This window comes from Ciconia boyciana, chromosome 1 (assembly GCF_034638445.1).
Source record: "Ciconia boyciana chromosome 1, ASM3463844v1, whole genome shotgun sequence".
Taxonomy (NCBI): Eukaryota; Metazoa; Chordata; class Aves; order Ciconiiformes; family Ciconiidae; genus Ciconia; species Ciconia boyciana.
Genome location: NC_132934.1, coordinates 147,691,816 through 147,714,343, shown reverse-complemented (window position 1 = coordinate 147,714,343; position 22,528 = coordinate 147,691,816). Strand labels below are relative to the sequence as shown.

General features: G+C 43.8%; 3 protein-coding genes across 9 annotated transcripts in view; 2 read left to right on the top strand and 1 right to left on the bottom strand.

Moving 5' to 3' along the window:
- The first annotated feature begins 55 nt into the window (after positions 1–55).
- Positions 56–10,811, top strand: LOC140646162 (uncharacterized). 3 transcript variants are annotated; one of them, XR_012040352.1, is made up of 2 exons: positions 56–289; positions 1,559–1,959. XR_012040352.1 is itself a non-coding variant. In XM_072849668.1 (2 exons), exon 2 carries the CDS (start codon positions 7,245–7,247, stop codon positions 8,565–8,567), a length of 1,323 nt encoding a protein of 440 aa, XP_072705769.1. In that variant the 5' UTR covers positions 56–289; positions 7,211–7,244; the 3' UTR covers positions 8,568–10,811. The 3 variants fall into 3 exon arrangements, 1 of the variants encoding a protein (XP_072705769.1); XR_012040353.1 differs by having other exon boundaries at positions 1,486–1,959; XM_072849668.1 differs by lacking the exon at positions 1,559–1,959 and adding an exon at positions 7,211–10,811.
- On the bottom strand, positions 1,997–4,137 carry LIPT1 (lipoyltransferase 1). 4 transcript variants are annotated; one of them, XM_072849671.1, is made up of 3 exons: positions 3,988–4,137; positions 3,358–3,461; positions 1,997–3,267 (listed from the first exon to the last, which is right to left on the bottom strand). In XM_072849671.1, the coding sequence occupies exons 2-3, from the start codon at positions 3,416–3,418 to the stop codon at positions 2,072–2,074; spliced, it is 1,257 nt and encodes a 418-aa protein (XP_072705772.1). In that variant the 5' UTR covers positions 3,419–3,461; positions 3,988–4,137; the 3' UTR covers positions 1,997–2,071. The 4 variants fall into 4 exon arrangements, with proteins under 4 accessions (XP_072705772.1, XP_072705774.1, XP_072705771.1 ...); XM_072849673.1 differs by lacking the exon at positions 3,988–4,137 and adding an exon at positions 3,941–3,960; XM_072849670.1 differs by lacking the exon at positions 3,988–4,137 and adding an exon at positions 3,733–3,925.
- Positions 10,812–18,379: 7,568 nt separating the features above from the next.
- The window catches only part of TSGA10 (testis specific 10), a 37,178-nt gene continuing 33,029 nt past the window's right edge, over positions 18,380–22,528 (top strand). Inside the window, exons 1-2 of one of the 2 annotated variants that reach the window (XM_072849667.1) lie at positions 18,380–18,674; positions 22,164–22,373. In XM_072849667.1, the coding sequence (XP_072705768.1) occupies positions 18,618–18,674; positions 22,164–22,373 (267 nt within the window). In that variant the 5' untranslated portion in view covers positions 18,380–18,617. The remainder of the gene's footprint in view (positions 18,675–22,163; positions 22,374–22,528) is intronic. The other variant, XM_072849666.1, reaches the window with a different exon arrangement.

Below are 22,528 nucleotides of genomic sequence, written 5' to 3'. Positions count from 1 at the left end.
TGTTACTTACCACATCCTGCTTATTTGACTTTGGTGAAGAACAAATTGTGTAACGTAGAAGTATACTCTGTAACAGCCTCACTTCAGCAGAGATCCTATCAGCAGAGGCTGTCTCTGCTGCTCTGTGTTCTCTCCTATAAATTGCTGCTGTTTTGACCTGATCAAAATTGCATTCCAGTTACTCCGTGACAGAATTTGGTGCTGTGACTTGGATTCATATGTCCTGCGCTTCGCCTGGGAGGACAACAGACTGATCCCTGCCAAAACCCCCTTGGTGCCACTTAGAAAGGTAAGGGACCTTTTGAAATCCCTACTGGAGCTTCAGACGAGGGTTGTCTGTATGGACAACAAGGACACTGGTAGTCAGAATGTCCTGACAGACCTAATCGTAAGTCTTTTAAGTCCAGCAGGATTCAGTCACCCCAACTTTCCACCTGACTTTTCCTTCATGCCACAGCCTCAGAAATGTGATTAGGACAGCCCCAAGGACATAAACATCATTGCTCCTTTGCTTTCTTTAGGCCAGACTGGTCCTTAGTTATCTTGCCCTATTAAGAGCAAGATTGTTTCTTGCCTAATTGATACTGGCGTTTCTCAATCCACTTTATGTGCCTCTGATTCTCCTGCAGTTCCCTTATCTGCAGAAGTAGTAAACGCTGTTGGTATTTCTGGACAACCCATACGTCATCTGGTCTACAACAAGCCCTTTGTCTGTAACTATCCACCTCATTTCTGGACACCATGCTTTCCTTTTAAGTCCTACCACCGCAGTTAACCTTCTGGGAAAAGACTCTTGTGTAAATTGGGTTGTGCTACATATTGCGCCCTGAATGGAATTTACCTTGATGTGCTCACACCTCCACAGGGTGAATTTATGGCTTTTTTGCTTGATGAACCTCCCACTTCAAATTTAACTAACTACTATTCAAGGGCGGTTTGGTGAAGAAAGAGGTGTATGACATAAAGGTATATAAACTCTGTAACTGCCTCATTTGGGCAGAGTTCACATCAGCGGAGTCTCACTGCTGCGCTGGGTTCTCTCCTACAGATATAGCAATAAACTGCTGCTGTTCTGCGCTGATTAAAATTCCATTCTGCTTATTCGGCAACAACAGTGAAATACATCTTGAGCCCTTCTTTCATGTTACTTTATATTGAGCTATTATTTTTATTTAACATGAAAACTGTCCTTTTCAGTTCACTATTGCCTTTCATTAGCAAATTTTCTCCTAAGTGGTAACATAAGGAACCTGTTTCTCCTAGATCTGTATTTGCAAGAGTATTTCCTAATGTAGAAGTATTCCACTTTTAGTTTAGACACCAGTACCTGTGGCAGCAGTGACTCTCAGTGTTGTGCCAGGCAGCGCAGGTACAAAGGAGGCATGTGTGGCCTCCGTCCCAGTTAGCCTCTCCTGCCCTCACCCCATAAACCCCCACACTGAACTTCCTAATCCTTCCCTCCCTTTTGACATGCGTGGACAAAAGCCCTAATCCAGGGTGGAACTGCTGGACTGATTCACTACGCAGCAGCGAGCTTAGCTTACTACCATGCTTGTAGGGAGAGGGTCATCAGCGCTCTGCAAGAAAGGACTTTCAACCAGAAACCAGGGGGACATCCCTCTCCACACCACTCAGGGGCTGAGACATGGCCTTCGAGCTACTATCTGCGAGGAGCGGGATGCAGGCTGGAGGATCCAGTGCAGCAGCACAGTGGCAGTTTTCCATCTACCTCAAGCCATCTGTGTCAGCCATTTGTACCTTCTCTGCTACAGAGCCAGTTTGGGATGCCACCACCATTTTCCCTGGTTTAAGCAGCGATGATGTCTGTTAGCGTGGAGCGATACAGGGCTGCAGCCTATTACAGTGGCTTATATCCTACAGTTCGGGAACCTCAAGTGCAGGCAGTGTGAAATCTAATTGCCAGTAGCATTAAGCAAAAGCACAAGATTAAATGGCTTTAATGACTAATAAATGAGAAAAATTCATCTTGTAGAAATTAATGTTTTAATTTTGTTTTCCATAAATTAACTTTAAAAGCACAGAAATTTAGTTTTCATTTTCAAAATGCAAGTCACATTAACATTATCATATTCTCACACAGCAGATTCCACCTGCTGTGCAACTCATCATCTTGTGGACACACTCTTAGTAACGTCGTTGCTAGTGTAGTGGTTTCATTTGGGCAAAACTTACTGCCAGTAAGGCTCTTCACCAGTTCACTGCACAGCGCTGGTGGCAGCCACTGCTCCGGCAGATCAATGTCACAGACTTCAATCCTTCCATGCTTTACATCCATATCTACTTTAACATCAAGAACAGAATCTTTATAGACCATGTTAAAACAAGTGCTAACGCTGAACTTCGGTGTCTTCCCATACACCCATTCCCAGGTTTGTAGTTCTTTAGTTTTATTATTAATTCCAGGAAGCACAGCCTCATCAGCTGGATTGATTAAGGTGATGTGATGATCTATGTGGTGTTGCTTAGCATATTCTTCAGCAATGGCATCCAGGAGCATCTCACAAGTTAAACTAGGATCCTCTTCAAAGAGATTTTTCACTGAGGCAGGCACACTAGGAGTGGCATTACTTTTTAGCCCTTTATAAGGACTCTTTAACACAGAAGATAAAACAAACTTATCTGCATTGCAGAGTAAAGTACAGTGGTGATAAGCAGTTGTCCTTCCCAGCTTTGCAGCAGTACCTGAGATTTTGTACTGCCTACCTAGCAAGATGTCATATCTGTCAGTGACATGCACATCTAACTGGGGGCGCAAGGCTTTCAGTGCCTTCACAACTACCTTCAGGTTTTCCATTCGTTCATATTTTTTTCTGGTTGTAAAGAAAGTCAAATTGATATTGCCTAAGTCATGGTAAACTGTCCCTCCTCCACTTCTTCTCCTGGCTAGTTTTATATTTTTTTGCCTCAATAGCCTGAGGTTGCATTCCTGCCAGGGATTCTGATGTCTCCCTATTACCACAGCAGGGGAATTTCTCCAAAAGAAAAGGACCTGTCGATTCTCTAAATTCATGTGGTCATGGATCCAGTCTTCCACAGCTAGATTTTGGTAAACATCATTAGAAACAGACTGAATAATGAGGCCTCCACTAGTTGTGCTTCTGAAGCCAGCTTTTGGAGTCCTGAGGACGCAGGATAGCTGAAGGCAGTTCTTTAATGATGACTGGAGTACCATGTTTTTAATAACTGGACAGTGGATGGAAGGAACGCTTGAGCTGGCAAAGCTGAATGTGGCAAGTGCACAACCTGCTGTTGTGACAGAAATGAAATGCTAGTGGCGGTCATGATGCAGTCATGCTCTTCCCCAAGTAGCAACGCTCCCGAACTGATCTGAGTTACCAGGCATGTTTCTCCTCCTGAAGCGAATGATGCCGTTCAAACCCTGATGTGTGCTTAACATAAAAGCTGAGGTCAGAGCAGCTTCTCCTCACAGTCCTTGGTGCCTAAAAGACCAAAGGAAGAAATGGAATTAAACTGTGTGTTTTCCCCTCTCTCAATACAGTCTTGGTAATACAATTTTACTTTGTGGATTTTGCTAAACTTTATTTTAGCAGTCTAGTTCTATTAATTTTTTTTAATTGATCTGATATGAAAAAACGGGCGCAACACGTTCACGAGCTTGTTGGGTCAGTGACGAGCCAGCCAGGCGCAGGGCTTGCTACCACGGAGCCCGCAGCGCCCAACCCAAAGGCAAGGCAAGCGCCGCGGAGTTACCGGAGCCGGTACCATCCGCTGCCGTCGCGGGCGCCATTTCGTTCTTGGCGCAGGCGTTCCCTCAGCCACGGCGGCTCCTCCCGAGAGGCCGTGCCACAGCGAATGCCCTCGGCGCCCTACAGCAGTAGGCCCCGTCCGCCCGCGGGGCTGCACGGAGGCGATGCACCCCCCCCGTCCGCCATCGCCCGCGCCTCCCGCCTCCCCTCACCCCCTCCAACGGCCGAGCTTGCGCGCGGGGCGCGAGTCGGTACTCACGGCGGGCAGGAGCGAGGCGGCGCTCGCGCGCGCGCAGGCCCCTTAGAGCGGCCGGCAGCCCCTCAGCGCGCTCCGGGACGCCTTCCGGTTCCCGAGGTGAGAGGCGCGGGGGGCGGGCGCCCGGCCGGCGGGGCTGCGCCCCGGTACGTGACCCTGCCGCCCGGGTGAAGCCGGGGAGGGAGTCCGGAAATGCAGCGCCCCGGCGCCGGTGGAGGGCTGTAAGCGGGCTTTCGCTGCTCGCGTGAGAGCCGAGGGGAGCGGGTGGCACCGCGGTAAGCGGCGCTCTGGGGCGGTGAGCGGTGCGTGGTGCGTGCGGGTACCGCTTCTCACACCGCAGCCAGGACGTGGTACAGCTGGGGGAGCTGAGAAGAAGCGAGAGTGATCAGCTGCTGTGCAGCGTGCAGCTAAGTTAAGCTGCAGCGTGCAGCCTGGTAAAAAACAAAACAAACAAACAAAAAACCCAACAAAAACCAAACCTCCTATGGTAAGAGATTGTAAAACGGTAAGTGGTGTTAAAGAAAGTAGGTCGGTGTGTAACCAGATGTAACCAAAATGATTAGTTCGTTCTTTTGTAACTAAGCAACGTAGAGATAGGAGCGGGGTAGACAATATAATATTGTGTTTGTACACCTATGGCTATGGATATGCTACTATGCCCAAAGACAATAGGACGAGGAGTAGTACGGACATGCTGCTATGTTCCCAGTACAGCCCCAGCCCATCTTGACAACGAGTCAAGGGTAGTTAGAATAACTGGTTTGTGTTAAGGGTGCCAAGTCATTGTTAGGGACCATGCACCATGAAGAAGGGAAGCAAGTTACATAAGCAAGGTGATATTGCACATGCCCATGAGAAGGGGTCAACTAAAGGACACACCTGTACGACCACCAAGGACCACCAGAGACCCCCAAGAAGCCCCTTGGAGCTCAAGGATGCATGCGTAATGACCATGCAAATATGATAATTAGTTCTGGGAAATAGAATTAATATGCATGATCATTCTGGGAAATTTGATGCATATGTATGTAATCGGACAATATAAGTTTTGGTTGATGTAACCTGCGGCATGCACACTAGGTGGAATGATCCCCCGTGCATCTGGTGCCGTAATAAAGAATGCCTGCTTCTTAATACTACATTGGTCTTAAGGAGTTTGATTCCCGATTTCGGTGACAGGTGTTGTTCTTTACTGCCTTTCCCAACACAATAACTGTGAAGCATTGCATCATGCCAGCAAGAGGCAGATGCACAACGGATAAAATGGATGATTCTTCGTGCAAGATCCAGCTGTGCAGTTCCTTGCCACAGGATATTCTGGATGTGGGAAGCTTTTGTGAGTTCAAAGGGAGACTGAACAAATTAACACAAATGCAGAGACGGTTCTCAAATACACAGAAACTATCCATGGCATTCATGAAGATACCAAAACTAAATGTTGATAGCATAATTAATTAACAAGCTGGAAATGGTGTTGTAGTAGTCACTTTAGCACTAGTATCAAGGCTTGCTGAAGTCAACAGAAAAACAACAGAAAAAAAATTGGCGTAGTCAGCAGGATTACCATGGATAAACTGCTGCAAAAATACAAATGTGCCCCTTCCCAGGCTGGGAAGGAGTGGGCTCAAAAATTTTGGAAGGACAAAGAGAAAGTGATAGAGCGCGCTGAGCAGTGTCAGGCTGCGCAAAAGTTTGGAGTGAAAAAAGGTAAAGGTGTCATTTGTGCGGTATTAGGAGCCTGTGTATCTTGTGCTCAGCAAGAAGCTAAGGAAACCCCTGCTCCCAAACTACTTTCCAATGTGGAATATTCAACTTTACAATCAGAAAATGATGTGTTGAAGTAATCATTGGCCTTTGAGAAGGAGACAGGAAAAACACTAAGAACCCGAGCTGATAACCTTGTGAGTGAGAATGATAACCTTGTGAGTGAGAATAATAAACGCGTGAGTGAGAATAGTGAACTTGTGAGTGAGAATAATCATCTTAAACAATTGCTGGAAAGGGTTAATAGGCTGCTAGATAAAATACAACCTTCTGTTCCAGTTAAGCAGATTCATAGGTTAATGTGTGGTGCAAACCCTGAAATTTGAGATGGTGATCTTTGGTTTGACAGTGATGATGATGAGGTCGAAGGGACCTCCAATTCCAAGCCTCAATTGATTTCCTTACAACCTTTGGTTAAAACTGAGACCGCTGTTGATGACGATGATGAAATCTGCACTACTGTGCAAACAATTCCATGGTCACCATTGGTCCAATCTCTGGGTAAAAAGAATAACCCAGACGGGGAGAATTGCCTAGCTGGAAAACCCCCAGCCCACAAGGAAAGTGCACCTTCTGCACCAGGCTTAATTGACGAGGCGGAATCTCAACGAAAAAACTTACATCCCCAGGAAGGGCAGTGAGCCACCCTGCTCGGTGGGTATTAGCAATTCAATGGCTCTCTGATGAATACTCTGACCCTGTCATTGCCATTCCCATTGGACCCCGAAAAATATTGGTAAACTTTCTCATTGGCACTGGGGCCCAAATGTCAGTAATTACCCATGAAACAGCACAAGCCCTGGGCATAAGATCTGGCCGATGCAGGGTTAAATTCACAGGAATTGAAAAGGAATGCACCACTGAAAAAAATTCACCCTGGTTGCCAGAAGAACGAAGATTAACCAGGACAGAGGTATTAGCTGGTGCTGCATATACTAACATTCTCGGATTTGACATACTGCGTGGGCGAATGTGGAAACTCCCAGATGGAACTGTGTGGAGTTTTGCAAGAGGTAAAAAGGAATCAGGCATAGTGAAATTGAGTCTGTTACAAACATCTGGACCCTTACCCCCCTCTAAAATCACTAATGTTCGGCAATATCTGTATCCAGCAGCAGTGCTTATGGGGATTGATGGGGTGGTAACGGAATTGGAAGAAAGAGGCATCATTAAAACGACTCATTCGCCTTACAATTCACTGGTGTGGCCAGTAAAGAAACCAAGCGGGCAATGGCGTTTTACAGTGAATTTAACACTGCACCTAACACTAACACTGCACCTTTGACTGCCACAGTTCCAAACATGGCAGAAGTAGTGACATTGATACAGGGAGCTGCCCATCCCTGGACGGCTGCCTTGGCAGGAAAAGTACACTGGATTAGCACCCGGTGGATCTCACCCTCTTTTTAACCCTGCCAGTTAAATACAACCAAGCACATTTGTTTCCTTTTTGTGTTCACAGGAATCCTGAAAGAAGACGACTCCAATTGAAGTAGATGTCTGCAAAATGCGGCAAGGGGAGTTGTATTGGAATCAAAGTATACATTAAATTTGGCAGCATTTTGCAGACAACTTCTTTGATGTGTAGCCAGAAGGACCCAGAATGGCCGTGGTCCCAAGTCCACATTAAATACAATGGAATTATTGGAACACGTGCCATCAAAGAAAATTTAAACTTAGCTACTGTAGTTATGCATGGTTCCCATGTGTTCTCAAGACACGAGTGGAGCTGGGATAACGGATGGCTTCCACTCCTGAAAGGAAAAGCAGGAGAAGAAATCCAGGTAGGGTGTAGAATGATCAACGGATCAACCCATGAAAAGGTCACATCCATGATAATATCCAACATTTCCAGAAATCCAATAGCAACAAAGTCTTGTGTCACTGACGAGTGGGATTGTTGGTATAACTTTACTCTGGTGGGACCCACTATTGTGGCTTGTATGTGGCAACAACAGTGTACAGGGCCAGGGCTGTCATTCCGTTTCAAAATAGGTATGATTGAACCTGATCTAACTACACCACCTGACCTAACCTCACCCACTCCATTTGACACACTACCATATAGAGTTAGGAATGTACCCATTTTCACCACGGTATCTCACAATGACCCTTGGGACCATGCGCTGTCACAATACAGTGCAAGCATTGGAACACTACAAAACAAAAGGAACTTAAATCTCTCCACTCTAGTCATGCATGGAAATGAAGTATACTCAAGAGTTGAATGGAGTTGGAATGACTCTCTTCACATGGCTAGACTTCAAGCCATTCCAGGACAGACAATACAAATTAGCTGCCGAATAACTAATGGATCTACTTACCATAGGCTGACTGAAATTAAAACAGTTTATCCAGACTCTTCCAGCCCAGAAAATTATAAGGCCAAGTGTTACAAAATAACTGAACCAAATTCAGATTGCTGGTACAATCTTACCTTTACCAAACCTATAATTGTGTACTGTCTTTGGGGTTACAGAGGCACCGAATTACTATTTGAATTCATCATTGATACAGCAACATCTGCACCCGTTGCAAAGGATAAGGAACCTCTGCCCCCACAAATGTCTGAAAATGTATCAACTCGGCCTCCCATTAGTCTAACTCCTTTCATCTTCAACACAGGCCCTTACATAATTAAAAATACAGGTCAGCAACAAGTGCTGTTTAATCCATCATACTCCCTCAAACGGGTGGAATTAGCAATACAGACTAATATCTCTGCAATTAAACCTACTTGTTCACCATTCCTGAGTACATCTTACGCAGGATGGTCAACACGGTTACATAAACAGACTCTCATCTCTCCAAAACAATAAAACAGAGATGTGACTGGTGTCTTTGGAATGGGACTGGGAGTCTTAAACAGCATAGATGCTGAAGTACTTGCTAATAAATTAGCCACAGTAACCAGTGACTTAAATGCCTTGAAACACCCTTTACAATCTTCTCTTTCAGCTCTGGGAGCTAACCAATGGCTCTTATCGGGTATATTGCCTCAGTGGGGAGAGGTAAATGAGAAAGACCACCAGTTGATTGTGGATGCACTTTGTGTGACCCAAAACAATGTTTCTTTAGCTCTTAGTTGTATCCAAGCTCAACTGTGGATGCAATCTATAGTAGCTGCAACTATATGGGAAGGTGAGAAAGGCACCCTGCCCACTGAAATTTGAAAGGTAATTTGGGATAATGCAACTGAATTTGAGAAAGAATTCCAGTCCTGGTGGTATCCAGTTAACTTCACCTACGACCCCACTGACAGCAAAGCCACAGCTTTTGTCTTAACAATACGCAATGCTTCCGTATACACCATATACCCAATCATTGCGCTGGGGTTGAATCACAATGGAGCTATACTCTATCCATTAGAACATAGAGTATGGGCCCAACAAAATGGGAACAAATGGCAAACTATTGATGTTAATGCATGCGTTGTACGGGAACAACAAGGATTTATTTGTGAGAGTAACACCATCAAAGCCCAAGACATTTGTCTTGACACTGAACAAAATGTTTGTCATTTTGAAATACAACCAGATGAAGCCCCTGAAACTGTACTTGTATATATTGGAAAAGCATGCATTTGCATAAGAACCCTTTGTGATTTTATATTTGTAGATAACATTACTGTAGATATAAGCAATCACTCAAATATTTGTGTTTGTAATTTTACCAAAATTATGGGATGTGACTTCAACTATTCATCTCCTGTCACAACTCACCAACTGCTGCAAGCTAACTGTACACTGTATCAAGACTTATTACCTGCCCCTATTGGAATGAATCTTACATTGGTGAGGAAACTACTACAACACGATGACCTGAACCAATTGCTGAGACACATCCGAAACAATGGACAAAGAACCCTTATTACCATCCATCATGATGCAGAAGAAATACACCATGTCTTGGAAAGAGTGAAAAAGGATGGAGAACACCATTGGTGGGAAACTCTTCTGGGATGGTCAGCGACCGCAACAGGAATTCTCAATAAGATGCTTCATCCAGTTGTTGTTCTGCTAATGCTTACTGTGTTATGCTTCATTTTAACCATTGCGCTGTATGTTAAACTTTGGATTATGATGGAGCATTTGTCTCATCTGATATCCCCACAAGATGTATATGTACTTGATAATCCTCACCACGAGAACGTATGTGATACACCCAATGCATTCCAAATATCATGAAGCTTGAGTGACTATAGTCATGGGGTGGGTTATGTGCAATAATTGCTGGAGGTGACTTAGAAATTAAACTTATATTCACATTTTTAGGTAAGGCACAGCATTGAAGAAGCTGCCTGGGTGGAGTGCAGCTGACATGCAAGGAATCCATTCCATGGACGTTCCCTAGGCCTGCAACCTTAGATGTTGGCAACGCCAGGGGAACTTGGTGTGTTGGCTCTAAGAGGAATTGCTCGGAGGGTGGAGCAGTGTGGAGATACCATGGCCAGGCTCTGTGATAATATGGGAACTTGAAGGTAGCACGGAACCAATAAGCTGCATATTTGCTACCCTGGGCCAACAGTCTGTTGTGGTTTTGACAAAATGCTGTCCTTTTGGTGAACTTTGCTCATTATAACATCGTTATAATACCAAAACACACCTCCATCCCAAAAGCTACCTGCCTCCAAGGTGTGACCACCCCTCACTGAGCTTGCATTCTGAATTTTTCTAGTTTATACCTTTAAAAGCGAGGCGAGAAAACCTTACACCAATCCTAAACAAAGGTATGTATGACTAGAGTCACTCAAGCTCCACCTGAAAGGTGAGAAATAGTATAAAATAATTTAAGAGAGAGAGAATGTTGGGGAAGATACCATCACGTACCACTCTGACTTCTGGGATCAGTCGACGGGCTGAGCCTCTCTTCCCCCCCCATCAGGATGCCTTTGGGTAAGATTCAAACACTTGGTTATACCAGGTGCCTCCCCGGGAAACTTAAAAATCTCTATTGAGTTGCTTTATTATCTTTTAATGCATTTGTAGCCGGCGGTATTACTCATACTCTTGGTATTTGCACATGCTTTGCAGACAGTGAATTTATCACTGGTAATCCAAAAGAACCTGTGTATCTGTTGCTTTAATAAACTGCACTCTTCATTAAATCTAGCTGTGATAGTTCTCATTGAACACGACCAGACCCTTTAAGTGTGGCCATGGTAGTTCACGCAACACGACTAGACTGGAGGTGTATCATGTTATTTGTGAATCCGTAATCATGATAGTTCAGTACACTGAACGCGACCGGACTTATAACGCTGTCAAATTACTTTAACACTGTCACCTTAATCAACTTTGCAAAGCTGTTTCAGTGAAAGCCCTGAGAGGGCTCTAACAGGCAAACTTTTACTCTGATGGGTGACTACATACTGTCCTTAGAAAATAAACCATTGACCAAGTCTGAGACTAAGACTGGGCTTAGCCGCACCTAGACTCCTCTCTGAGAAGCAGTTTAGAAAGCAAGGGGGTCCTGTCTGAACCTCGTGACTCAACGGGAGGGTTCCCCCCCCCCAGCCACTCCTCAGACTCCTATGCGACAGTAACTTTTAATGCAACATTAGGCCACAAGAACTTTCACCTAGATCCACTGACCGTGCACTGAACTTTTACTTGGCTACATGAAGGAAGGCCCCCAAAACCGGTGCAAACCAGAAAGATAAGGAGGCTTCGACTTTAGCAGAAGCTGCTATCCTAGAGATAAGAGAAGAATTGGCCCACCTAGAGACAATGAAAGGGCCCAATGAAGAAGAGGAAGACCCCAAACCCTGATACTACTATTGGTCCGAACTGCCTCCTGAGGGGAGGGGAATTTAGATTTTAAGGCTATAATTACCCAGGGATTTCTTTGTTCTGGGTCCCTCTCTGGAGGCACCCAGCTCGAGCTGTTTTCACCGCTGTACCAATAAATTCGTCTGGCGTACGTCGTATCAGAGACTCTGCTTCGGGAAACCTAGGGTCAAGGCAGAGGGGAGAGGAAGCATCCGAGAGTGAGTGAGTGTGTGTGTGAGCGAGGAGCCGAAAAGGGGCACCCGTCAGCTCAGTGGAGCTGCCCGCTGCGAAGGGACTCAGGTCCTGGCAGTTAAAGTCTCGGGTGGTGTGTGTGCCACTCCATGAAAGGAGTGTGAGTGCTCGGGCAGCGGCTTCTCCTTTAACAGTGGACAAAGACTAGATAATTAAAGGTGTATTGCATGCAGCAGATTGTCTTCAGATTTGCATTGATTTAAGCCATTCTAAAAGTCTACCAGACCTTAGCTATAACTCTTATTCAAGAGCTGTTGTCTGTATTTAAATTTTGTATTAAATATATTGTATAAAATATATTTGTATTGTACATTAAATACGAATTTGTATTTGTATTGTACATTAAATACAAATTAAATATATTGTATAAAAATATTGTATTAAATACACTGTGGGCCAATGCTCAGCACTACTAGTCGAAGTTTTTATCCACAGTAGTATCTATATGGGCACATACGTGCTTTATACCTCTTGCTGGTGTACATGTATTCATAAAGGATACATTGCATGCTTTAATTTCTCATTCCTCTTCAGTATTGGGGTCCCAAGACATGAAGGAATCGTAGAGAAAAAGGGTGGGACAGTGGGTTGTGATGATTTACATAGATTATTCCTCTTGAAGAGGAACAGTTACAGGCAATTTTTCTTCTTTCCAGTTCTAGGAATAGGTGGCTTAGGAAGAAACACCGAGTCGATACCCTTATTCAGGTGAAACAGTGAAATTATTTGAGGAAGCAATTTGGCTTTGGGTATGGGGTGTTCATATGTTTGCTTTACCAATAAAGAAAACTGTTTAAGATGGGGCCTGAATTGCCTTTACCTTCTGATTGAAGAAACAGTACTAGAACAGCTATATTCCCTGAAAGGTGAAGGAGAAAAGAAGGTGGATAAAGGGTGAAAGGCTTCAGAGATTAAAGACGTGAGCTTGGGGTTGTTTCCTACTGAAGAACTGGATCATCACGAGCATGACAGTTCTTTACCAAACTCTTAAAAGAAATGTGTGGGCGTAGTAGGGCAAGTAAAAAGTAACAAACCATCACCACATGTATGGTGGTGGTGGTTAGTGGGAGAAACAGACTCTAAAAGGAGCCTGACATGATGTGTGCCCCAGCACTTGGCAGGTTGTATTATCACATTAAAAAAAAAAAATTTGGTAATTATTTTAAGCAGTTTGAAATGGGCATAACTTGTTGCTAAACTAGACTGGTGATAACTTTTCACGGGGGTGAACTATTCTGTAGTGCACAGGGTAATAAGGATGTGGAATTTGTCTGTAAAAATGTGTTGATTTAGTGTTCCAAATATTGGAAGATCAACTTTTGAGTCAGTTGGCAGAATGCAAAAGTGAACCTGGGCACTGTAACGCTGGTCAGAGGAAGTGAAACGCATCTTGTGGGACTTTGGATGTTAATAAAAAAACCAAACAAAATGTGGGACCATTTGTTTCTGTTTTGGTACTTAACTCTTGGAAATTTGTAACGTGTCATTCCTTCATTTTTGCCATCGGGTGTCACTAAAAACATACTGTGAGCTGTTACACTCTGTTTTTCAAGTTGAAAACTGTGGGCCTAACCAAGGCAACTCTCTGTTCCTTTAATTAGAACCAGAATTTACGGAAAATGTAAAGTGTGCAGAATATGAGGTGGACAGGTAAAAATGCCGTGGGTCTGTTTCTGATATGCTGAAGGATGAAACAGACGTGCAGCAATAAATACCTTTCCTGAAAAGTGGCTATTGTTGAAGACAAACTCGGCAAGATAATTAGAAATATTCTGGCAATAAGCAAAAAGTATGAATTTATAAACAGGATGATGTTACACTATAAGCCAGCAGAAGATCCTGAGAGAGACACATAAAATCTCAGAATATAGTTATCCCGTGGTAGGATCCAGCAAAAACTACCTTAGTGACACTTATTCCAGTATTTCTCTCAGGAATGCAGTTCTGGGTTCAATCTCTGTGTGCAGGAATCCCGAAGCCACTGGGCTACTCTCCTCTGATGGATGTCTGAGGCAAGCGTCCATCTGCATAGCCAATGTTAATTTTCACAGAGCCTCTGGCAGCAGCATAGAGAGGATTTATTACTTTCTTAATTTGCTCTAGCAGGAGCTGAATTATGCATGAAGATGTGACTGGGGCAAGAGGGGGGAAAAAGGCTCGTGTTAGCAGAAGAGAGATTGAACAAAGTCATAACAATGCCGCCATCTTCTTCCTTGTGGGCACAACTAACACCTTTCTAGACTTGACTTTAAATATCCAGCTTGTCAACTGGACTTCCGCAGTGAGAGGTACTCTGGTCACCTTAACTCTGCTGTTCTCATCATAAATCTTGTATTTTTAAAAGTCTTTAGAAATACAACATTATCCCAACACATTTTAGCGAGATTTTCCCCATTTTCTGTCAGTCCTTAGAACCACCTTAGAACAAAGACCTCCTTGTAACGATTTGAGGTCTTTCTTTTTCATGGGCCACTGAATAAGCCAGACATACGCTGTTGCTGTGGTTTCAAGTCTCATGGCCCAGCTACCCTATAAGCAATTCTGCATTCATGTTTTACTGCGTTCACATCACTGTCAGTGTAAACTGCTTGAACTTCCCATCAGCCAGCTCAGTGACTACTCTAATGATGGGGTTAATTTTTTTTTTTTTCTCTGCTGGAAACACAGGAAAGGGGCAAGGCTATCAAATTAACCTCGCAAGAAAACACCTCTGCCATGTTATGTTGGCTAACAGGATTAATGTCCTTCTGACTCCTTAAACAGGCCATGCAATTCTGTTACAGAAACACATCCTTGATGCCTGCCCTAGCCCCAACAATTGAAGTAATTTGGAACAAACCATAATGTTTCCATATCTGGCCTAATTTGTCCCAAATTTCCAGGTGTGGTATCTGATACTTTCCCAATGGATAAAGTGTACATACCATGATTTATTTCTTTCTTCACTCAGTCTAGTGAGGACTGCATTATGTAGGAAGCTGCAAGTTTTGCAGGGTGAGGTTAGTGTAAGAGAGGTAGCGCAAAGTTATACTAATGCCATCTTCTCCGTGGACCTGAATAATAACCTTTCTGGATTGGACTTTTAAAATTTCTTGTCTTAACTACGATCCTATAAATCACATACCTACAAAACACAGCAATTATTATTTTTGCTTTTGAAAACAATTCTGTCTGTGAGTTTCATTCTTTCTTTGATCAACAAATTTTTGTTTGGTACACAAAAAGCAAAGCAACTGTTCTGCACAACATTAACCAGCATTAACATATAAGAGAAAACTCACCATACTCACCAAGAGAGAAAACCATAGACATACCAGAACAATGCCAACTAAAAATATATAATTTTACTTCTAAAATGAATTTTCATGAAGAATAATTTTGATAAAGTTATGAAAACCTTGAATACTATCTTTTCACATCTCTTTTGGAGACAAACGTGATAATGCAGAATCTTCTGTGATGATTTCCACCATAGCAAAATCAGAAAGTAAGACTTATAAGAAATCCAGGATGAAGAGAGGAAAAGAATAAGACTGTTTCTCTTGCCCTTTTTCTGGAAGTTAAAATCTTCCAATTTCTTCTCTGTCTTTGGATGGGGATCATATTTCAGAGGTATTACTCACTCCTAATCTCCAAAAAGGTGAGCTCTCTCCATGAATGCTTAATGGTGGAAGCTTGCCAAAAAACGCATCATCTACCCAGCACTGCCTCTGGCATATAAACTCTGTGTTAATGCCTAACAGGGAAGAGAGTACATTTTCTCTGGTTTCTCAGCTTGACTTTGGGACTACCTAAAGCAGCCTCTTTCAAAGACTGTTTATGTCTGTGCCAGACACGAGCAGGCAATAGGAGCCACAGGATTCACATAGCCTCCTTACCCTTTTCACCTCACTTTCTTCAAAGGTGCCAGTCTTCTCCTCCCTGTCTGTACTATTCCAAGAAGAGATGTGCAGCTGGAGGTGCTGTAAATAAGAACTCCTATCTTGGGGTATAAGAAAACATAAGAAGTAATTTCTTTCATATGATTTTGTTAGTGGAATAAAGAACAGCGTAATTAGCCTTGTAATACCTTGACATTTTAACTTTACGATGTTTGTAAACCAGTTAGTATGTTAGTCCTAGCATTAAAAAACAGGAATGAGTTCATACTGGGGTTTATCATAATGTGCAAAGCTAATGCTTGACACTGTCAAGAAACAAGTGTAATGTTAAAGGTAATATTTATTCTGGACAATACAACTGGCACATATATCTTACAAATACATATGTAAATTAGATGGGGTTTGGATAGAAGATAAGGTTTAATTAAAGGAAGGCTATTTTCACAAGATTGAGTCTTTCTTATCTAACACTTGTTTTGTTCTTGTCAAGCCAGAGAGGTTGTATGGCAATTGTTGGAGTTTTCATCTGTAAAAGTGTCTCCTTGGATATTAGTTTCTGAAAGAGATGAACCTAATTAGAGTAGAGGTGTTAAGCTGAGCTCCCTGAGCTCGCTGTCTGTCCCAGGTGATCAGCTGTGGCAGTTTTAGAATACCCGTCTTCTCTCCTGGGGCTGGACTGACAAGGCACAGCTGCTTGGCTTTGTCTCTGAAATCCTCTGACCTGTAAGCATTTCTTGTGCTGCCTTTCCCTGTCTTTCTCTGAGGCTTTTGGATTAACTGGGGGTGAGCCCTATGCTGCATGTGTGCAGATGGGCCCAGGGAGGTTTGAATTAAAGATAGTTAAGGGTGCTTTAAAACCAAAGAATTCCACTCAAACCAACAATGGGAGGCATTATATCATATGTCAGAGTACGCCAAACTGTGATATTCACCCACCTCCCTGTCTCCATCCCCAAATAACTGAGAGGAATGAAACTATTACTTGAGGAAGTCGTCTTTTTATCTGTCAGGGTCTGGAGAGAACTTTATGTCGTAGCTGGAGAGCTGCCCGTCAGAAAAGGATCTGGGGGTGTTGGTTGACAGCCGGCTGAATATGAGCCAGCAGCATGCCCAGGTGGCCAAGAAGGCCAACAGCATTCTGGCTTGTATCAGGAATAGTGTGGCCAGCAGCACTAGGGAAGTGATTGTCCCCCTGTACTCGACACTGGTGAGGCCGCACCTCGAATACTGTGTTCAGTTTTGGGCCCCTCACTACAAGAGAGACATTGAGGTGCTGGAGCGTGTCCAGAGAAGGGCAACGAAGCTGGTGAAGGGTCTGGAGCACAAGGCTGATGAGGAGCGGCTGAGGGAACTGGGGTTGTATAACCTGGAGAAAAGGAGGCTGAGGGGAGACCTTATCGCTCTCTACAACTACCTGAAAGGAGGTTGTAGAGAGGTGGGGGTCGGTCTCTTCTCCCAGGTAACAAGTGATAGGATGAGAGGAAATGGCCTCAAGTTGCGCCAGGGGAGGTTTAGACTGGATATTAGGAAAAATTTCTTCACCGAAAGGGTTATCAAGCATTGGAACAGGCTGCCCAGGGAAGTGGTTGAGTCGCCATCCCTGGAGGTATTTAAAAGAGGTGTAGATGTGGTGCTTAGGGACATGGTGTAGTGGTGGACTTGGCAGTGCTAGGTTAATGGTTGGACTCGATGATCTTAAAGGGCTTTTCCAACCTAAACGATTCTATGATTCTATGTCACTTGAGGAAAGGCTTGGCTTAGCTCCCCGCCCAACAAAAAAGCCATTCAAAAAGATATGGAGGCAACCAGTCACTCAATATTCATTTGTATTTAAAACCAAAATGTGAGCACCTTTTATTGACTTTAGTAATGTTTATTGAGGAACTATGCTAGAAGTCATAAACCTGATATCTGAAAGTTTAATTTTGATACATAAGAGTTACTCAAATACCTCCCAAGGTGAAACCAAGTAGAGAGAGAAATAATTAAAATTTATATGAAGACAGTGCTCATCAATATTTATATCAGAATTAATGGAAAAAAAGTTTTACTCATAATTTTGTGCAAGATTTTACAGTGCATATGTTCTTACTTTTTTTGGCCTCTGATTCAGGTTTTTTAATAGTTTCTTAGGTTTATTTCTAACCCCTCATTTGGTTTTGCCTCTAGCATTTCAGTCATATACACCTGTAAGGACAGCAGGTGTTATGATCATCTTTGAAAGCAAGATTAAAGAGAACAAAAGTAGAGACCCTACATGCTCGCTACACAGAGCTACTTAGGTAAGTTGTTGTGCTGGTACTGTGCCAGAAGTTGGTTCGTCCATCGCAGCTCCTTGGCTTCTGTCCTGCAGGACTCCCAGCCCAAGGAAATGGGACAGCTTCGGGAAGGGCAATATTGTGAGGATGTAATGGTAATGGGTAGCTTTTCCTTCAGGGGGAGAGCTGGAGTCGGGGTTTCTACGGCTCTTCCCAACCATCCAGACTAGCCAAGGCTTCCACTCAGCCGCCTGGAAGAAGACGAACCACCTCCCGCCTTGGCTGTGCTCCCGCTGTGGAGAGCTTCGCCCCACCGCGGCCGCAAGGAGGCGAGGAGACGCCGGCGGGCGGTCCCCGGGGCTGAGGAGACAGCCTTCAGAGACGTGGGCCGCGCCCCGGGCAGGCGAATGACAGCGCACGGCTGTCCCTTCCCGCCATCCGCCGTCCGCCGCCCCCTGCCTCCCGCCGCCCCGCCAAGGCTGAGCGGGGCGGTTAACGGGCGCGGCAGCCCGCCGGCCGTTGCCAGGCGCCCAGGGAACGCAGAGGGAGGCAGCCGTTGGGGCGTGGCGCCCCGCCGCGGACCAGAGGGGCGGGCGCGCGCGCGCGCGCAGAGCTCCCCTTGGGGCCGGGGCAGAGAGCGGGCGCGGCGGCGGGTGAGTGCGCGGGGCGGGCGGCCGCGGGTGCCTCACCTGGCCCCGGCAGCCGCCATGAGCGCCCGGCGCTCCCCAGGGCGCCGGGAGGGGAGAGCGGAGAGCCGCCGCAAGGTAGAGACCGGCGGGACTCGCCTCGGCGCCCCGCCCGGCTGCCCCGTGAGCCCGGGGGGTCGGCGCGGCGCGGGTGTGTGCCGAGCGACCAGGGGCGAGCGGTGCGGAGGGCGGTGGTGCAGGGCGCAGGACGTTGCAGGTGCTGGTGCTGCGTGCACTGTGGAGAACAAGGAGGAAAGGAGCATCTTCAATTAATCGCTGAAAGACTTGGAACTCAAAAACAGTTTTGGGGACTTAATCAGTCCAGAAAGTTTGCTAACTCTGAATTCTTCTGGTCATGCTGCTAGTGTCTTTAGTGCTGCATGAAGCTTAGAGTGGTCTTAGCGCAAAGTTTCATCCCAGTTGCAAGGGGGTTGCATTATCACAGTTCGGAGGGTGGTGGTGAAATGTGTCAACAGCGGTAATTAAATCTTGCCACTTTATGGCAAGCATCAATAATAATTATTTTAGGAAATACAAATATTATAATGTCTTTCCAAAAGTTCTCTTTCACAAGTTGAGTAAAAGTAGTATTGTGAGTGAGCAAATACGATGTATTCTATCTGTAAATTTGAGTCCTCTGCTCAGTGAGGTACTGAAGGTACGGATAGCTTGCAGATTACTCTGATCTGTTCTGTTCCCTTTCTGGAAAGACTTAAGGCAATGCATATAACTGGAGAAAGTTGTGAGTGCCTCTTTCAGAGAGAACAGAGTATTAGGATGGGATTCACCTCATCTGTTTTCACATGTCAAAGGTGATGATGACTGTGATAGAGATGAGAGACATCTAGGCTGTCTTTATTGTCAGAGGCACTCCTAGGGCACTATTAATTTTTAGGATGAATGCCTAAAATCAATCATGGGAATCACTTTCTAGAAATGCCTCTTTGTAGATACCCCAAATTAAGTTAGCTTACTCCTAAACAAAACTGTCGCTTATATTGGTGCTTAAAAACACCTTGAGGCTGATGGTCAGACTGATACTTGGTGGCAGAGATTTGATTCAGATGAAGTTGAATGTGGTAGGGAAAGAACTCGGTGAACCAGCTGCCCTTGAAACTCTTGAACCTGAGCATGGAGAGAAACTGTTGTGGTCATGCTGGTGGTGATAACTTCCTGCTGGCAGGTAACTGAATGTTCATATTCTGTTGTTAGACCTGTGGGCTACTTCCTATATTATAACAGGAGCAGACTGTTGGGCGTTGAATAGCACTGTGGGGCACTGGTGTGCTTGCCACTTGTGCTGTCTCGCTGTGGCTCATTCATCTTTCACCGAGGGACTCATTCCAGTGGCCCTACTTTATCATAGTTATTCTGAGAAAGCTGCCAGAGACCACTCCATCTTTTTCTTCCTTCTTATATTTCAAAGTGTGTGTGGATTTGTAAGGAAACATAAGCGGCAGTACTGTGAGTTGATGATAAGTAGATCCATATCCCTATGTTCAGCTGAATTGAACAGAATTTGAACACTTACAAATGTTTCCGGCCTTGCTCTATATTTGAGAGGATGCTGATAGATAGAGATAATTCATAAGTTATGTCCATGTTTCTTATTATCATGTATTTCCTCTATTTTGATATAGCTGAAATACAAAAAGATGCTTTTCTGCATCCTTTTGTGCCTAGGAAGTTAAATGGTAGCATTCTCCTCCCCAGTTTATATTGCTGGAACAAGCTGTCATGAGCTAGAGCAGAATGCAATGACATGACAGGAACAAAGGTTGTTTGTACTTTATGATTTTTTTTATGGCTATGAGTATTTTTTGCTAGTGTGGTATTGGGTTTTGAGCCTATAAAGCCTTAAGTGATTGATAATTTTGTTTGCTTACAGACCACTTTCATCATATAGCATTGTGAGCACAGTTGTAATTAGTTAAGGTGCTCAAACTGTAATTCCTGTCTGTATAAAGCAGAGTAATTTGCTAAAATGGTATTTTCCATGAAGAACCCTTAATTTGGTAATCTAAATACGGTATGTCTGAGTGCTTGCCAGAACTTTCTTGGTTATCCAAGAGAAGATGAGGGGGGAAAATCGTAGAGTCGTAGCATCATTTAGGTTGGAAAAGACCCTTGAGAAATGATAAACAGGTTTGCTGTATGGAGCAACAAAACCACTTCTGGTGTAGTCAGTTGCTTGAGGCTTGAGGGTGTGGACGTGACTCAGACTTCAGTTTTGTAATTTTAAGTGTTGTTTGTACATTCAGATGCAGAGTAGGATTTAGACTCCTTGCCCTTCATTAGCACTCCTCTTCCCACCATGTAAGGCAGGCATCGTTGTGAACTTCCTCCAGTAATAGCAGAGCTGTATTCTCCCCAAATTTCGTAATTTAATAAAAGTGCAGGAATCCCCAAAGACAGATGCTGTCTCTACTGCCCTTTGTGGATGCTTTCTGTGGTGTTTTTTTGTTGTTTTTTTTTTTTTTTCCCAGATTTTTGAAAAAAAAACCCCTACTTTTCCCCTCAACCAATCCATAATTATCACGTTTTCAGGTCTATAACTGTGCTTTGTTATTAATTCAGTAGCATTAGCTGGATCAGGCTTGATGAAAACATAAAAATAAAATTAAAATAAATTCATAATTTTTTCACTGACTCTCCTAATGTATTTATATACCCATTGAACAGAAGAAGTGGCAAAATTAACTACTACAGAATGTCACAGGACAGAGCCCACTCAGAAAGCTTTTAGTCACAAAGCATCTTTCAGGTCTTCCTAAATAATTCAAAACGTATTTTTGTGCACTGATAGTAGTACCTGAAGAAAATTCTCTGACTATTAGAATCAAGTGAACCTCACAGAATTCGGTATTCAGTGATGCTGATTTCTCATGCATTACAGGATCAGCCTGTGCAAACAATGGAGTTTCTGCATTGCACTGTATCCATATCTTGACTGGGCTGGGATTTTAGAAATCCAAGGCTGTAATGCTCCTGTAGACTGAGATGTTACAATAAGTTGACAGTGCCAAAATAGTTAGCAACTTCTGGTTTCTTACAAAAAGGCCGTAGACATTTTTTTTAAAGACAATATTGTTCCAGGAAAATTATTAATCTTATATGGATTAACTGATGAATTAGTATTAATACTTGAACTCCTACATTTCTGCTGGCCTTTGTGAAGTATGTGTGAAGGATACAGGCCCAACTCAAAGAGGATGATTGAAGGGCATTCCTAAGATCTAACAGAGCCATAGTGAGTAAGGGTGTTGGAAACTTGAGACCAGGCCTGGAGAGACTTTTCCTCTCACAGTACTATGGGAGAATAACTCTAGTGGCAGCCTAGCTTGAGATAGGTTTTTAGCATAAATATTAAGAATCAGATTCTCCATTGTCCAGAACCCTTCATAATTAATCTGTACAAAATGGTGCTAGTAATATGCATATTGTTCATTTGTAAATGACATATACTGATTTTTTTTTTGTTATGCGTAAATTATTTCTTATTATTAAATACTTCCTGCAAATCCTTGAAGATGAAGTAAAATACTTTCTTCCTCCTTGTCCTCATAGATTGAAGATCTGAAGAAGATAAACCATGAGCTAAGGCAACATGTCATACAACTGCTTGATAAGAAGCAAGCGGTGGAAAGTCAAGTGGATAGGTTCACCTGTAAAAATTATCATCTGTGTAAAGAACTGGCTGTAATTGGCAAACTATCTGAGCAGCTGGAAAAAGAATTACTGTTGAATACTGGTGATAAGGAGCTTGAGGAAGCAAAGGTATCTACTCATTAGAATTAATATTGTGCAGTGATATTTTAATGTTTGCTAATATTGTGGGAAACTGTTGGGGGGGGGGGAGGGTTGACCTTTTGGGCTGCACTTCTAGCTTTAATCTCTGCTTTGAAATATATTTGTTGGGATGAAGGAGGAGT